The sequence below is a fragment of the Oncorhynchus masou genome, chromosome 17 (genome assembly GCF_036934945.1).
Source record: "Oncorhynchus masou masou isolate Uvic2021 chromosome 17, UVic_Omas_1.1, whole genome shotgun sequence".
Classification (NCBI taxonomy): domain Eukaryota; kingdom Metazoa; phylum Chordata; class Actinopteri; order Salmoniformes; family Salmonidae; genus Oncorhynchus; species Oncorhynchus masou.
In genome coordinates, this window is record NC_088228.1 from 1,472,365 (window position 1) to 1,489,844 (window position 17,480).

At 44.8% G+C, this 17,480-nt stretch overlaps 1 protein-coding gene across 1 annotated transcript in view; it reads right to left on the reverse strand.

Moving 5' to 3' along the window:
• The window catches only part of LOC135558307 (macrophage mannose receptor 1-like), a 67,458-nt gene extending 50,881 nt beyond the window's left edge, over positions 1 to 16,577 (reverse strand). Inside the window, exons 1-9 of the mRNA XM_064992031.1 lie at positions 16,425 to 16,577; positions 9,135 to 9,470; positions 6,849 to 7,022; positions 6,163 to 6,318; positions 5,693 to 5,806; positions 4,984 to 5,121; positions 2,512 to 2,688; positions 2,242 to 2,384; positions 676 to 789 (exon numbers count right to left, since the gene is read on the reverse strand). Of these exons, the coding sequence (XP_064848103.1) occupies positions 676 to 789; positions 2,242 to 2,384; positions 2,512 to 2,688; positions 4,984 to 5,121; positions 5,693 to 5,806; positions 6,163 to 6,318; positions 6,849 to 7,022; positions 9,135 to 9,470; positions 16,425 to 16,491 (1,419 nt within the window). The 5' untranslated portion in view covers positions 16,492 to 16,577. The remainder of the gene's footprint in view (positions 1 to 675; positions 790 to 2,241; positions 2,385 to 2,511; positions 2,689 to 4,983; positions 5,122 to 5,692; positions 5,807 to 6,162; positions 6,319 to 6,848; positions 7,023 to 9,134; positions 9,471 to 16,424) is intronic.
• Positions 16,578 to 17,480: the final 903 nt, after the last annotated feature.

The following is a 17,480-nucleotide window of genomic DNA, read 5'->3' on the forward strand; positions in this document are numbered from 1 at the left end:
CCTCTGCTCTATTGCGCTGACCTCTGCTCTCCCTGGCTGACCTCTGCTCTATAGCGCTGACCTCTGCTCTATAGCGCTGACCTCTGCTCTCCCTGGCTGACCTCTGCTCCCCCTGGCTGACCTCTGCTCTATAGCGCTGACCTCTGTTCTCCCTGGCTGACCTCAGCACTATAGCGCTGACCTCTGCTCTATAGCGCTGACCTCTGCTCTATAGCGCTGACCTCTGCTCTATAGCGCTGACCTCTGCTCTCCCTGGCTGACCTCTGCTCTCCCTGGCTGACCTCTGCTCTACAGCGCTGACCTCTGCTCTACAGCGCTGACCTCTGCTCTATAGCGCTGACCTCTGCTCTATAGCGCTGACCTCTGCTCTCCCTGGCTGACCTCTGCTCTCCCTAGCGCTGACCTCTGCTCTCCCTGGCTGACCTCTGCTCTACAGCGCTGACCTCTGCTCTGTAGCGCTGACCTCTGCTCTGCTCATAGCGCTGACCTCTGCTCTCCCTGGCTGACCTCTGCTCTCCCTGGCTGACCTCTGATCTCCCTGGCTGACCTCTGCTCTCCCTGGCTGACCTCTGCTATCCCTGGCTGACCTCTGCTCTACAGCGCTGACCTCTGCTCTGTAGCGCTGACCTCTGCTCTCTAGCGCTGACCTCTTGCTCTCCCTGGATGTCCACTCACCGATTTGCAGCCTGGGTTCGTGTCCACCGGGTCCCCTGAGGGTTGGGAGGTCGATTTCTTCATACAGATGAAGCCACGCTGGTTGTTACACACCTGGGTAGCCCACCTGCCCTGCTGCAAGACAGATACAGTCACACAGGACATTGTCAAGGAGGGAGAGGGTTGGTGTGGTTGTAAATGGGTGTTAGGGTCAGGGGGTGTTAGGGTTAGGGGGTGTTGGGGTTAAGGGGTGTTCGGGGGTGTTAGGGTTAGGGCCAAGGTTAGGGGTGTAAGGGTTTGGGGGTGTTAGGGTTAGGGGGTGTTAGGGTTAGGGGTGTTAGGGTTAGGGGGTGTAAGGGTTAGGGGGTGTAAGGGTTTGGGGGTGTAAGGATTAAGGGGTGTTTGGGTTAGGGGGTGTCAGGGTTAGGGGGTGTTAGGGTTAGGGGGTGTTAGGGGGTGTAAGGGTTTAGGGGTGTTTGGGTTAGGGGGTGTCAGGGTCAGGGATGTAAGGGTTAGGGGGTGTTAGGGTTAGGGGGTGGAAGGGTTTAGGGGTGTTTGGGTTAGGGGGTGTCAGGGTCAGGGGATGTAAGGGTTAGGGGGTGTTAGGGTTAGGGCCAAGGTTAGGGGGTGTTAGGGTTAGTAAGGGTTAGGGCCAAGGTTAGGGGGTGTAAGGGTTAGGGGGTGTTAGGGTTAGGGCCAAGGTTAGGGGGTGTAAGGATTAGGGGGTGTAAGGGTTAGGGGGTGTTAGGGTTAGGGCCAGGTTAGGGGGTGTCAGGGTCCGGGGGTGTTAGGGTTATGGCCAAGGTTAGGGGGTGTAAGGGTTAGGGGGTGTAAGGGCCAAGGTTAGGGGGTGTAAGGGTTTGGGGGTGTTAGGGTTAAGGGGTGTTATTGTTAGGGGGTGTTAGGGTTAGGGCCAAGGTTAAGGGGTGTCAGGGTCAGGGGGTGTCAGGGTTAGAGGGTGTTAGGGTTTTTTATTTTTTATTTTACTAGGCAAGTCAGTTAAGAACAAACAAATTCTTATTTTCAAGGAACAGTGGGTTAACTGCCTGTTCAGGGGCAGAACGACAGATCAGCTCGGGGATTTGAACTTGCAACCTTTCGGTTACTAGTCCAATGCTCTAACCACTAGGCTACACTGCCGCCCCGGGTTAGGGGGTGTCAGGGTCAGGGTTGTAAGGGTTAGGGGGTGTTAGCGTTAGGGGGTGTTAGGGTTAGGGCCAAGGTTAGAGGGTGTTAGGGTTAGGGGGTGTTAGGGTTAGGGGGTGTTAAGGTTAGGGGGTGTTAGGGTCAGAGGGTTTTAGGTGGTGTTAGGGTTAGGGGGTGTTAAGGTTAGGGGGTGTTAGGGTTAGTGGGTGTTAGGGTTAGTGGGTGTTAGGGGGTGTTAAGGTTAGGTGGTGTAAGGGTTAGGGGGTGTTAGGGTTAGAGGGTGTTAGGGGGTGTAAGGGTTAGGGGGTGTTAAGGTTAGGGGGTGTAAGGGTTAGGGCGTGTTAGGGTTAGAGGGTGTTAGGGTGAGGGGGTGTAAGGTTTAGAGGGTGTTAGGCGGTATAAGGGTTAGGGCAGTGTGGAGGGGGGATGATGGTACCATACCTCTCCTCTGACCAGGACACAGTTGCCCTCCATTGGCATGGCTTCCTCCCAACTGGTGAATGTGACAGGGGATTGGTCGCTCCACTCAAACAGTAGTGGCGTCTTGACATCGTTCATCCCGATCCACAGCTCGTCAGTGGCCGCTGGGACAGAGGAAAGGAGGAGAGAAGGAGAGGAGGGGAGGGGAGGAGGAGAGGAGGGAAAGGGGAGAGTTGGAGTTAGCCTTTTCACTGACTGTCTAACGTGTGAGCGTATCTGTGTTTCACTGACCATATCCCAGCTGTGACATCACAAAGCTGTGCTGCTCAATGTTGTGGATGCTGGCCAGGTCGCCTCCGTCCTTCCGACATTCCGTCTGAGCCTCTGTCCAGGTCTTCTTGGTACGCTGGAGGAGGTAGCACCTGGCAGCGTAGGGAATCCACGGACTGGAGCAGTAACCTGCCACTTCTGTGGATCACAAACAAAGGGAAACACATTGTAGAACACAAGAAATACACCGCCCATAATAAACAATATAATACAAAAATGAACTGGACTAGACTGGACTAGACTGGACTGAAAATATCTGGACTACTGGACTGACTGGACTAGACTGGACTAGGACTGAAATTATCTGGACTAGACTGGACTGAAAGAACTGGACTGGAAGAGACTGGACTGAAATTATCTGGACTAGACTGGACTAGACTGGACTGAAAAATGGAACTGGACTAGACTGGACTGAAATTACTGGAAGAGACTGGACTGAAATTATCTGGACTAGACTGGAGACTGGACTAGACTGGACTAGACTGGACTGAAAATATCTGGACTAGACTGGACTAGACTGGACTGAAATTATGGACTGGACTAGACTGGACTGGACTAGAGAACTGGACTGAAAAATTATAGACTGGACTGAAAGAACTGACTAGACTGGAAGACTGGACTGAAATGAACTGGACTAGACTGGACTAGACTGGACTGAAAATATCTGGACTAGACTGGACTGAAAGACTGGACTGAAGACTGGACTGAAATGAATGGACTGGACTGAAAGACTGGACTAGACTGGACTGAAAATATGGACTAGACTGGACTAGACTAGACTGGACTAGACTGGACTGAAATACTGGATCTGGACTGGACTGAAATAATCTGGAGACTGGACTAGACTGGACTGGACTGAAATGAACTGGACTGGACTGACTGGACTAGACTGGACTAGAAGACTGGACGACTAGACTGGACTGAAATGAACTGGACTAGACTGAGACTGGACTGAAATTATCTGGACTAGACTGGACTGAAAAATCTGGACTAGAGACTAGACTGGACTGAAATTACTGGACTGAAATGGACTGGACTAGACTGGACTGAAAATCTGGACTAGACTGGACTAGACTGGACTGAAAATATCTGGACTAGACTGGACTAGACTGGACTGAATCTGGAACTGGACTAGACTGGACTGGACTAGACTGGACTGAAAAATCTGGACTGGACTGAAAGAACTGGACTGACGAGAATGAAATGAACTGGACTAGACTGGAGACTGGACTGAAATGAACTGGGACTGGACTAGACTGGACTGAAATGGACTGGACTGGACTAGACTGGACTAGAGACTGAAATGATCTGGAAGACTGGACTGAAATGAACTGGACTAGAGACTGGACTGAAATGAACTGGACTAGACTGGACTAGAATGGACTGAAATGATCTGGACTAGACTGGACTGAAATGAACTGGACTAGACTGGACTAGACTGGACTGAAATGAACTGGACTAGACTGGACTCGACAAGACTGGAGTAGACTGGACTGGACTCGACTGGCCTGGACTGGACTAGACTGGACTGAAATTATCTGGACTAGACTGGACTGGACAAGACTGGAGTAGACTGGACTGGACTGGACTGGACTGGACTAGACTGGACTGAAATTATCTGGACTAGATTGAACTGAAATTAACTGTACCAAAATGGACTGAGCGTAATTAAAACAAACTGTACAAGATTGAAATGGACTAGACTAGACTGGACTGAAATGAACTGGACTCGACTGAACAAACTCTTCAAGATTGAAATGGACTGGACTGGACTGGAATGAACTGGACTAAACTGAAATGAACTGGACAAGACTGAAATTAACTGGACTGGACTGGACTAGACTGAAATGAACTGGACTAGACTGAAATGAACTGGACTCGACTGAACAAACTCTTCAAGATTGAAATGGACTGGACTAGACTGAAATGAACTGGACTAAACTGAAATGAACTGGACTAGACTGAACAAACTCTTCAAGATTGAAATGGACTGGACTGGACTGGAATGAACTGGACTAAACTGAAATGAACTGGACAAGACTGAAATTAACTGGACTGGACTGAAATGGACTGGACTAGACTGAAATGAACTGGACTAGACTGAAATAAACTGGACTAGACTGAAATGAACTGGACTAGACTGAACCAGCTGTTCAAGATTAAAATGGACGAGACTAGACTGGACTGAAATGAACTGGACTAGACTGGACTGAACAAACTGTTCAAGATTGAAATGGACTAGACGAGACTAAAATGGACTGGACTGGATTAAATTGAGCAGAGTAGAACAGAGTGTTGGATCTGGGTGAACAGGGCTTTTAGGGAAGTCTTTCTGACAGACCTACCTGGGTGAACGGGGGGTGTAGGTGGGTCTTTCTGACAGACCTACCTGGGTGAACAGGGGGTGAAGGTGGGTCTTTCTGACAGACCTACCTGGGTGAACAGGGGGTGTAGGTGGGTCTTTCTGACAGACGTAGCCACGTTTCTTGGAGCACAGGGAGCTCTGCCAGTAGGACTGTTGACCTGGGTCGACTTGTCCACAGATATGACCAGGATCAGAGAGAGGATGACCTACACACAAACAACAACAACAACTATATCACTACAACTGAAGACGAACAGCTATATCAATACAACTGAAGACGAACATCTATATCACTACAACTGAAGACTAACATCTATATCACTACAACTGAAGACGAACAACAACATCTATATCACTACAACTGATAGTGTAACTGACCCTGGTCCTTATCCCCTATATAGTGTAACTGACCCTGGTCCTTTTCCCCTCTATAGTGTAACTAACTGACCCTGGTCCTTTTCCCCTCTATAGTGTAACTGACCCTGGTCCTTTTCCCCTCTATAGTGTAACTAACTGACCCTGGTCCTTTTCCCCTATATAGTGTAACTAACTGACCCTGGTCCTTTTCCCCTCTATAGTGTAACTACCTGACCCTGGTCCTTTCCCCCTCTATAGTGTAACTGACCCTGGTCCTTTTCCCCTCTATAGTGTAACTAACCCTGGTCCTTTTCCCCTATATAGTGTAACTGACCCTGGTCCTTTTCCCCTATATAGTGTTACTGACCCTGGTCCAGAGTAGTGCAGCATGAAGGGAATAGTGTGAAGGTGAGGACTCACCAGAGTCCCAGCGGAAGTAGCGGAGAGGCTTTCCACTGATCCACTGCCACCCACTGTCCTGTTCCAGAGCACTCAGCCCCGTCCACAGCGGCACATGCAGCCTCCCACACAGGCCTGTGTGTGTGTGTGTGTGTGTGTGTGTGTGTGTGTGTGTGTGTGTGTGTGTGTGTGTGTGTGTGTGTGTGTGTGTGTGTGTGTGTGTGTGTGTGTGTGTGTGTGTGTGTGTGTGTGATAAGGAGAGAAAGTTGCATATGACATAAATAGTACATGAACAGTACACTAATAAACACACTGGTACATGAACAGTACACTAATAAACACACTGGTACATGAACAGTACACTAATAAACACACTAGTACATGAACAGTACACTAATAAACACACTGGTACATGAACAGTACACTAATAAACACACTACTTGAGTTTGACACGCCTGATATATGTGAGCATGGCCACCGGGTGGCGCTACCTGCTAAGTAGGTCTGCTCGAGGGGTTCGGTGATTGAGGCCAAGTCTGCTCCCTGCTGTTGGCAGCTGGTCCGAGCCTGGTGCCAGGTCAGAGCAGAGTGGAGGTTCACCTGGTAGAATGCACCTGTGACCGGGTTCTTATGCCAATGCTCCATAGCTGCAGAGGGATGGGGGAGAGATGTTCAGACTCAGAGAGCATAGCCTTGCTATTGAGAAAGGCCGCCGTTGGCAGACCTGGCTCTCAAGAGAAGACAGGCTATTGACACACTGCCCACAACATGAGGTGGAAACTGAGATGCACTTCCTAAACTCCTGTCAAATGTAGGACCATATTAGAGACACAGATTTCCCTCAGATTACACAGACCCACAAAGAATATCTATTGGGTGAAATAGATTTGTGACCTGTTGCCACAAGAAAAGGGCAACCAGTGAAGATTCAGTGAAAATGTATTTTCCCTTTTCTACTTTAACTATTTGCACATCATTACGACAATGTACATTTGAAATGTCTTTATTATTATGGAACTTATGTGAGAATGCTTACTGTTCACTTTTCATCCATTTCACTTCCCTTGGCAACGTTAACATGACAATACAACCAAGAGAGAGAGAGAGAGAGAGAGAGAGAGAGAGAGATCTAACAGCTGCTTATATTGACACAGTAAGTAATAGATGTAATACTCACATTTGGATGGACAGATGCCCCACAGTTCATTGTCTTGGTAGTTTGTTTCAATGGCACACCAAAGCCGTCTATCAGAGGAGTCTACCAAGGTGCAGTCTCCATACCATTGGTCTTTGTACAGGAAAGGAAACTGACAGGGACGCCCAAATGCGTTTCCTTCGATGGTAAAGAGTTCTGAAAAGGGGACAGTGGTTACTGGTTACTGTGTGCTCTATATGTAGTTCAGTGATCAGTGTGACGTGGGTTTTAGACCCAAAGGGTTTTACTATATTACTCTGTCTGCCATCTTGCCTCCCTGTGTGACCTTGTTGGGGAACATGGCTTTCTATACTAACACTCTTACGGGACACTGGCTGTGAGTGTCGCTCTCTTTCTCTGTGAGTGTTTCTCTATTTCTCTGTGAGTGTCTCTCTCTTTCTCTGTGAGTGTCTCTCTCTTTCTCTGTGAGTGTCTCTCTCTTTCTCTGTGAGTGTTTCTCGCTTTCTTTCTCTGTGAGTGTTTCTCGCTTTCTTTCTCTGTGAGTGTCTCTCTCTTTCTCTGTGAGTGTCTCTCTCTTTCTCTGTGAGTGTCTCTCTCTTTCTCTGTGAGTGTGTCTCTTTCTCTGTGAGTGTCTCTCTCTTTCTCTGTGAGTGTCTCTCTCTTTCTCTGTGAGTGTGTCTCTTTCTCTGTGAGTGTCTCTCTCTCTTTCTCTGTGAGTGTTTCTCACTTTCTTTGTGAGTGTCTCTCTCTTTCTCTGTGAGTGTGTCTCTTTCTCTGTGAGTGTGTCTCTCTATCTTTCTCTGTGAGTGTCTCTCTCTTTCTCTGTGAGTGTCTCTCTCTTTCTCTGTGAGTGTCTCTCTCTTTCTCTGTGAGGGTTTCTCACTTTCTTTGTGAGTGTCTCTCTCTTTCTCTGTGAGTGTGTCTCTTTCTCTGTGAGTGTCTCTCTCTTTCTCTGTGAGTGTTTCTCACTTTCTTTGTGAGTGTTTCTCTGTGAGTGTGTCTCTTTCTCTTTCTTTGTGAGTGTTTCTCTCTCTTTCTTTCTGTGAGTGTGTCTCTTCCTCTGTGAGTGTGTCTCTCTATCTTTCTCTGTGAGTGTTTCTCACTTTCTTTGTGAGTGTCTCTCTCTTTCTCTGTGAGTGTGTCTCTTTCTCTGTGAGTGTGTCTCTCTATCTTTCTCTCTTTGTGAGTGTCTCTCTCTTTCTCTGTGAGTGTCTCTCTCTTTCTCTGTGAGTGTCTCTCTCTTTCTCTGTGAGGGTTTCTCGCTTTCTTTGTGAGTGTCTCTCTCTTTCTCTGTGAGTGTGTCTCTTCCTCTGTGAGTGTGTCTCTCTATCTTTCTCTGTGAGTGTTTCTCGCTTTCTTTGTGAGTGTCTCTCTCTTTCTCTGTGAGTGTCTCTCTCTTTCTCTGTGAATGTCTCTCTCTTTCTCTGTGAGTGTCTCTCTCTTTCTCTGTGAGGGTTTCTTGCTTTCTTTGTGAGTGTCTCTCTCTTTCTCTGTGAGTGTGTCTCTTTCTCTGTGAGTGTGTCTCTCTATCTTTCTCTGTGAGTGTTTCTCACTTTCTCTGTGAGGGTTTCTTGCTTTCTTTGTGAGTGTCTCTCTCTTTCTCTGTGAGTGTCTCTCTCTTTCTCTGTGAGTGTGTCTCTCTTTCTCTGTGAGTGTGTCTCTTTCACTGGCTGAATGTGTCATGTTGTGGATTCTCAGGGAAAAATGTCAATATGTCAACATTTCAATAAAATCTCAGGGAAAAATCGGTCATTTTTTTCAATAAAATATACTGTCTGATATAGTTATATTTAACCTGTAATCTATAAAATATACTGTCTGATATAGTTATATTTAACCTGTAATCTATAAAATATACTGTCTGATATAGTTATATTTAACCTGTAATCTATAAAATATACTGTTTGATATAGTTATATTTAACCTGTAATCTATAAAATATACTGTCTGATATAGTTATATTTAACCTGTAATCTATAAAATATACTGTCTGATATAGTTATATTTAACCTATAATCTATAAAATATACTGTCTGATATAGTTATATTTAACCTATAATCTATAAAATATACTGTCTGATGTAGTTATATTTAACCTGTAATATAAAATATACTGTCTGATATAGTTATATTTAACCTGTAATCTATAAAATATACTGTCTGATATAGTTATAGTTAACCTGTAAAATATAAAATATAAAATATACTTTTTTGCTTCTTGTGTTGTGTGTCGAGACTTTGTCCATTTTGTCTAAAATCCATTTTACAATCCTAATAAATGAGAACCTTGTGACTCTAATCCCGTACCTCTGTGGGTCCTTGAGCAGGGCCCGTCCGTTGTTCCAGAGATGGTCCAGCGACTCCGAGGCCCCGTGTCTCTGGACAGCACCAGATCATTGTTGTCGTTGATGTGCAGGTTCAGAGTCTGTCCTTTCAGTGTGAGCAGTGTGTTGTTACTGCACTCCCACTGCTGGAGGAGGCTCTTCTCATCACAGTCAGAATACACCAGCGTACTACCCTCTGTCTTCCCAGAAACCCCAGCACACTTCCTGTTGTTGGTGTAGTAGAGACGTCCACCTGACACCCAGCGTGCCAGGTCCTGTCTAATGCCACTTTCTGCATTGAAGAGGTTGAAGGGACCGTCTACAAAGAAAAATTACAACAATCACTGACCAGCATTGACATAATAGGCAAACATTTGAACACTTTAATTGAACCCTCTATCATAAGGACTTTTTAACAGTCGTAGGGCTACATAACACTGTTATAGAGCTTCATAACACTGTCATAGGGGCGGCAGGGTAGCCTAGTTAGAGCGTTGGACTAGTAACCGGAAGGTTGCAAGTTCAAATCCTCGAGCTGACAAGGTACAAATCTGCCGTTCTGCCCCTGAACAGGCAGCTAACCCATTGTTCCTAGGCCGTCATTGAAAATAAGAATTTGTTGTTAACTGACTTGCCTAGTTAAATAAAATAAAAATCTGCTAAGTTGCATGTATATATATAGGTTAAAAAAAAATTACAAAATTGGGCTACATAACACTGTCATAGAGCTATATAAAACACTGTCATAGGGCTACATAACACTGTCATAGAGCTATATAAAAGACTGTCATAGGGCTACATAACACTGTCATAGAGCTATATAAAACACTGTCATAGGGCTACATAACACTGTTATAGAGCTATATAAAACACTGTCATAGGGCTACATAACACTGTTATAGAGCTATACACCACTGTCATAGGGCTACATAACACTGTCATAGGGCTACATAACACTGTTATAGAGCTATACACCACTGTCATAGGGCTACACAACACTGTCATAGGGCGACACTACACATTTAAAAATAGATATATATATATATAATAGATAAAATATCACAAATGGTTATGATATTAAGCTGCCAGTACAAGACAGGTCAGGAGTTAGAGATAAAGGTCCTCTGCAGCATCACAGACAAACTGAATTGGGTGGGCTATTTACCGATAGACTATGTACAGCTGCAGCGATCGGTTAGCTGCTCAGATAGCAGATGTTCACAGACAAACTGAATTGGGTGGGCTATTTACCTATGTACAGCTAGACAGATAGCAGATGTCACAGACAGCTGCAGCGAGCTCGGTTAGCTGCTCAGATAGCAGATGTTCACAGACAAACTGAATTGGGTGGGCTATTTACCGATAGACTATGTACAGCTGCAGCGATCGGTTAGCTGCTCAGATAGCAGATGTTCACAGACAAACTGAATTGGGTGGGCTATTTACCGATAGACTATGTACAGCTGCAGCGATCGGTTAGCTGCTCAGATAGCAGATGTTCACAGACAAACTGAATTGGGTGGGCTATTTACCGATAGACTATGTACAGCTGCAGCGATCGGTTAGCTGCTCAGATAGCACATGTTCACAGACAAACTGAATTGGGTGGGTTATTTACCGATAGACTATGTACAGCTGCAGCGATTGGTTAGCTGCTCAGATAGCACATGTTCACAGACAAACTGAATTGGGTGGGTTATTTACCGATAGACTATGTACAGCTGCAGCGATCGGTTAGCTGCTCAGATAGTTGATGTTTGAAGTTGGTGAGTGAGATAAAAGTCTCCAACTTCAGCGATTTGTTCCAGTCACAGGCAGCAGAGAACTGGAACGAAAGGCGGCCAAATGAGGTGTTGGCTTTAGGGATGATCAGTGAGATACACCTGCTGGAGCGCGTGCTACGGGTGGGTGTTGCCATCGTGACCAGTGAACTGAGATAAGGCGGAGCTTTACCTAGCATGGACTTGAGTTTCATGGAGTCACTCTGTGCAATAATAGTGCTTAATATGATTTTTCAATGACTACCTCCTCTCTGTTCCCCACACCCAGTAGCGCTGGTAAAACCACTGAGGAAGTCAGCCAATAATACCATATTACAACCAATGTTGTGGTGATTGTGTTGTTTGCTCTATAAACCATTAGGTCAATCGCCAGCATGATCTACGATAAGGCAATGATAAAGACAACAGTCACACAGTGGCGGAATAAATTAAACTAAACATAGTGTTTGTTTGATCACAAAACCGAGAGAGAAACATCTGTCTGGTGACAAAGCAAATATTTTACGTAACAAAACAATGACCTGCAGCAGGGTCAAACTATGTTTTTGACAGTTTACAAAACAACAAAGTAAAAATTATGTGGCTATCAATGGGACTGATTTCTGTGTGTGTGTGTGTGTGTGTGTGTGTGTGTGTGTGTGTGTGTGTGTGTGTGTGTGTGTGTGTGTGTGTGTGTGTGTGTGTGTGTGTGTGTGTGTGTGTGTGTGTGTGTGTGTGTGTGTGTGTGTGTGTGTGTGTGCATGCACTCGCGCAACAATGTACAAGCTAAGTTAGCTAGCTAGTGTGGTGTCAGGAAAATAACCTCACACTCAACGTCAACAAAACTAAGGAGATGATTGTGGACTTCAGGAAACAGCAGAGGGAACATCCCCCTATCGATGGAACAGTAGTGGAGAGGGGAGTAAATTCCTCGGCATACACATTACAGACAAACTGAATTGGTTCACTCACACAGACAGCATCGTGAAGAAGGCGCAGCAGCGCCTCTTCAACCTCAGGAGGCTGAAGAAATTCGGCTTGTCACCAAAAGCACTCACAAACTTCTACAGATGCACAATCGAGAGCATCCTGGCGGGCTGTATCACCGCCTGGTACGGCAACTGCTCCGCCCTCAACCGTAAGGCTCTTCAGAGGGTAGTGAGGTCTGCGCAACGCATCACCAGGGGGAAAACTACCTGCCCTCCAGGACACCTATACCACCCGATGTCACAGGAAGGCCATAAAGATCATCAAGGACAACAACCACCCGAGCCACTGCCTGTTCACCCCGTTATCATCCAGAAGGCGAGGTCAGTACAGGTGCATCAAAGCTGGGACCGAGAGACTGAAAAACAGCTTCTATCTCAAGGCCATCAGACTGTTAAACAGCAACCACTAACATTGAGTGGCTGCTGCCAACACACTGACACAACTCCAGCCACTTTAATAATGGGAATTGATGGGAATTGATGTAAAATATAACACTAGCCACTTTAAACAATGCTACTTAATATAATGTTTACATACCCTATGTTACTCATCTCATATGTATATACTGTACTCTATATCATCTACTGCATCTTTATGTAATACATGTATCACTAGCCACTTTAACTATGCCACTTTGTTTACATACTCATCTCATATGTATATAATGTACTCGATACCATCTACTGTATCTTGCCTATGCTGCTCTGTACCATCACTCATTCATAAATCTTTATGTACATATTCTTTATCCCTTTACACTTGTGTGTATAAGGTAGTAGAGATGGAATTGTTAGTTAGATTACTCGTTGGTTATTACAGCATTGTCGGAACTAGAAGGACAAGCATTTCACTACACTCGCATTAACATCTGCTAACCATGTGTATGTGACAAATAAAATTAGATTTGATTTGATTTAGTTAACATCAGCTTACGAGGTTACATCCAGGCTACATATTGATCTTCCATCCTCTCAGGCCAGTGGAACAACATAGTAACGTATGGTTAGATCTCGCTGTCATAATCATACAAAGAATGCAGTCAAAACCACAAGTCCGAATCCCCATCCAAGGGCCGATTTAGCTCGCTAGCTACTGCAAGACACCACCACCAGCAGACCAGAAACAGACACGTTTTCCTGACAATGAAGACGTTTTGCTTAGGATGTGATTTGATTGGTGTTTCTAGCCAAATCCAAACTGGCCTCCCTTGGGGGACGTTTCACTGCGTTAGGACAACCCACAGTTGAGCTAAGGCTCAAATATGATTGGCTAATTCTATTATAATATTTTTAATCAAGGGAGGCCAAATGCTTGCTGGCATCAATGCATCCAATGCTACGGCAGCAACATGTCATACTCTTTTGTTCCACACAGCATCAGATACATGAGCTACACATAATCACACAGAGGGGCGCTGTTTCCCTCTCTCGGATGTTGACACAGAGGGGCGCTGTTTGCCTTGCTCGAATGTTTTCACTGGGAGATGCATTCAGCCACTTGTGAATTGAATGAAAATTATGAAAACACAGAGAGTCTAAAGATAACAATTATATAATAATGTATAATCTTGTATTTTTTATTGGTAAAATATTTGGGGAAGCATGGCTTCCCTTGGCCTCCATGAATACACGTCACTACATACAATACAATTCTGTTAGGTCCCTCAGTCTAGTAGTACATTTAAAGCATAGATTCAACCACAAAGACCAGGGAGGTTTTCCAATGCCTTGCAAAGAAGGGCACCGATTGGTAGATGGGTAAAAAAGAAAAAGCAGACAGTCACTACAAAGATACAGGAGTCCTTCCTAACTCAGTTGCCGGAGAGGAAGGAAACCGCTCAGGGATTTCACCATGAGCCGAATGGTACAGAGTTTATTGGCTGTGATAGGAGAAAACTGAGAATGGATCAACAACATTGTAGTTACTCCACAATACTAACCTAAATGACAGAGTGAAAATAAGGAAACCCGTACAGAATAAGATATTTCAAAACATGCTTACTATTTGCAGGCACTAAAGTAATACTGCAAAATGTGTGGCAAAGAAATAAACATTTTCTCCTGAATACAAAGTGTTATGTTTGGAGTGAATCCAACACAACACATCACTGAGTACCACTCTCCATATTTTCAACCATGGTGGTGACTGCATCATGTCATGGGTATTTTTATTTTGAAAAATTATTAAATCAGTTAAGAACAGATTCTTATTTACAATGACAGCCTACCCTGGCGACGCTGGGAAAATTGTGCGCCACCCTATGGGACTCTCAATCGTGGTTGGCTGTGCTTCATGTCTCAGTGTCTGGTGGTAAGCAGACTGACCCAGGTTTGGCAGTGCTTCATGTCTCAGTGGTATAGGACACTGGATCTTAATGCAAGAGGTGTCAACTACAGTCCCTGGTTCGAATCCAGGCCGCGATTGGGAGTCCCATAGGGTGGCGCACAATTTGCCCTGGATTCGAAACAATAATATTATATTAATATTATATTAATATATATATATATATATATATATATATATATATATATATATTGATATATATATATATAATATCATGAATTTGTATATATATATAATAATATAATTAATTTATATTTATATATATAATAATATGATTTATTTATTTACCAAACACGTATTTAGATATTTATATTTTACCTCTTGGTGATGTCATTTGGAAACATAATGTTAATTTTCACTGCTATGCGGACGATACACAGCTGTCCATTTAGTGGAACATGGTGAAACCCCAGAATGTACCTCCCTGGAAGCCTGTGTTTCAGACATAAGGAAATGGATGGCGGCAAATGTTTTACTTTTACACACAGAGAGGCTCGTTCTAGGTCCCAAGAAACAAAGAGATCTTGATGGTTGTACAGTCGTCGCAAATAAAACTGAAGAACCCCGGTGTTACTCTGGACCCTGATCTCTCTTTTGACGAACATATCAAGAATAATTCAAGGACAGCTTTTGTCCATCTTTGTAACATTGCAAAAATCAGAAACTTTTTGTCCAAAAATTATGCAGAAAATTAGATTAGACTACTGCAATGCTCTACTTTCCGACTATATTACTTAAGTGCTAACCTCTCTGCACTGGCTTCCTGTTAAGGCTAGGCTAATTTCAAGGTTTGACTGTTAGCTTACAAAGCATTACATGGGCTTGCTCCTACCTACCTCTCCGATTTGGTCCTGCCGTACATACCTACATGTACACTACGGACACAAGACGCAGGCCTCCTTATTGTCCCTAGTTCTTCGAAGCAAACATCTGGAGGCAGGGCTTTTTCCTATAGAGCTACATCTTTATGGAATGGTCTGCCTGTCCATGTGAGAGACGCAGATTCGGTCTCGACCTGTAAGTCTTTACTGAAGACTCATCTCTTCAGCAGGTCATATGATTGAGTGTAGTCTGGTCCAGGGATGCGAAGGTGAACGGAAAGGCACTGGAGCGACGAACCGCCCTTGTCTCTGCCTGGCTGGTTCCCCTCTCTCCGCTGGGATTATTTGCCTCTGACCCTATTATGGGGGCTGAGTCACTGGCTTACTAGTGCTCTTCCATGCTGTCCCTAGGAGGGTTGCATCATTTGAGTGGGTTGAGTCACTGACTCGTTGCTGTCCCCAGTCCACCTGGTTGTGCTGCTGCTCCAATTTCAACTGTTCTGCCTGTGGCTATGGAACCTTGACCTGTTCACTGGATGTGCTACCTTGTCCCGGACCTGCTGTTTTTGACTCCTTCACTCTACCGCACCTGCTGCTTCTAACTCTGAATGCTCTGCTATGAAAGGCCAACTGACATTTATTCCTGAGGTTCTGACCTGTTGCACCCTCTACAACCACTGTGATTATTATTACTATCATTATTATTATTATTATTTGACCCTGGTGGTCATTTATGAACGTTTGAACATCTTGGCCATGTTCTGTTATAATCTCAATCTAGCACAGCCAGAAGAGGACTGGCTACCCTCAGAGCCTGGTTCCTCTCTAGGTTTCTTCCTAGGATCCTGCCTTTCTAGGGAGTTTTGATTGATGAACAACAGACCTGTTTCAGGTGTAAACCAATAACCAATGAGATGAACAACATACCTGTTTCAGGTGTAAACCAATAACCAATGAGATGAACAACAGACCTGTTTCAGGTGTAAACCAATAACCAATGAGATGAACAACAGACCTGTTTCAGGTGTAAACCAATAACCAATGAGATGAACAACAGACCTGTTTCAGGTGTAAACCAATAACCAATGAGATGAACAACAGACCTGTTTCAGGTGTAAACCAATAACCAATGAGATGAACAACATACCTGTTTCAGGTGTAAACCAATAACCAATGAGATGAACAACATACCTGTTTCAGGTGTAAACCAATAACCAAGATGAACAACAGACCTGTTTCAGGTGTAAACCAATAACCAATGACATACCTGATGAACAACATACCTGTTTCAGGTGTAAACCAATAACCAATCAGACCTGTTTCAGGTGTAAACCAATAACCAATGGATGAACAACATACCTGTTTCAGGGGCCCCCAGGGTGGTTTGAATGAAGAGCATCAGTACTGTTATCATGATAGTTGTCATGGTCCCAGTTGGGTTGTGACTGACATACAGCCGTCCTACAGCAGAGTGGAGTGTTCTGTACGACTGGGTCTGCTATTTAATAACATGACAGTCTCTGTCACATGACAGCTTTTTTTCTCTCTATCAACGGATGTTGTCGAGACATTTCAACACTTTTCTAGTGAATGGGAGGTGCACTGACACGTCACTATGTCTGGGTTGACGATTCGCAGAAAACACCGTGGTGTTTAAAATATACAGTGCCTTTCGAAAGTATTCGGCCCCCTTGAACTTTTCAGTTTTGATTTGTTAAAAAAGTTTGAAATATCCAATAAATGTCGTTCTACTTCATGATTGTGTCCCACTTGTTGTTGATTCTTCACAAAAAAATACAGTTTTATATCTTTATGTTTGAAGCCTGAAATGTTGCAAAAGGTCGCAAAGTTCAAGAGGGCCGAATATTTTCGCAAGGCACTGTATGTTCTGCGTATTTTACGCGAACCACAAGTCATGAGACAATAGTCAATGTCTGAGCCCCAAATGGCATCCTATTCCGATATAGAGCCCTGTGGGCCCTGGTTAAAAGTAGGTTACGACAAAGGGCCCTGGTTAAAAGTAGGGCACTACAAAGGACCCTGGTCGAAAGTAAGGCAATACAAAGGGCCCTGGTTAAAAGTAGGGTACTACAAAGGGCCCTGGCTAGCGGCTAGCTGTCAGACTATACCTGGCTAACGGCTAGCTGTGAGACTATACCTGGCTAACAGCTAGCTGTCACACTACCTGGCTAACGGCTGGCTGTCAGACTATACCTGGCTAACGGCTAGCTGTCAGACTATACCTGGCTACCGGCTAGCTGTCAGACTATACCTGGCTAACAGCTAGCTGTCAGACTACCTGGCTAACGGCTGGCTGTCAGACTATACCTGGCTAACGGCTGGCTGTCAGACTATACCTGGCTAACGGCTAGCTGTCAGACTATACCTGGCTAACACCTAGCTGTCAGCCTATAC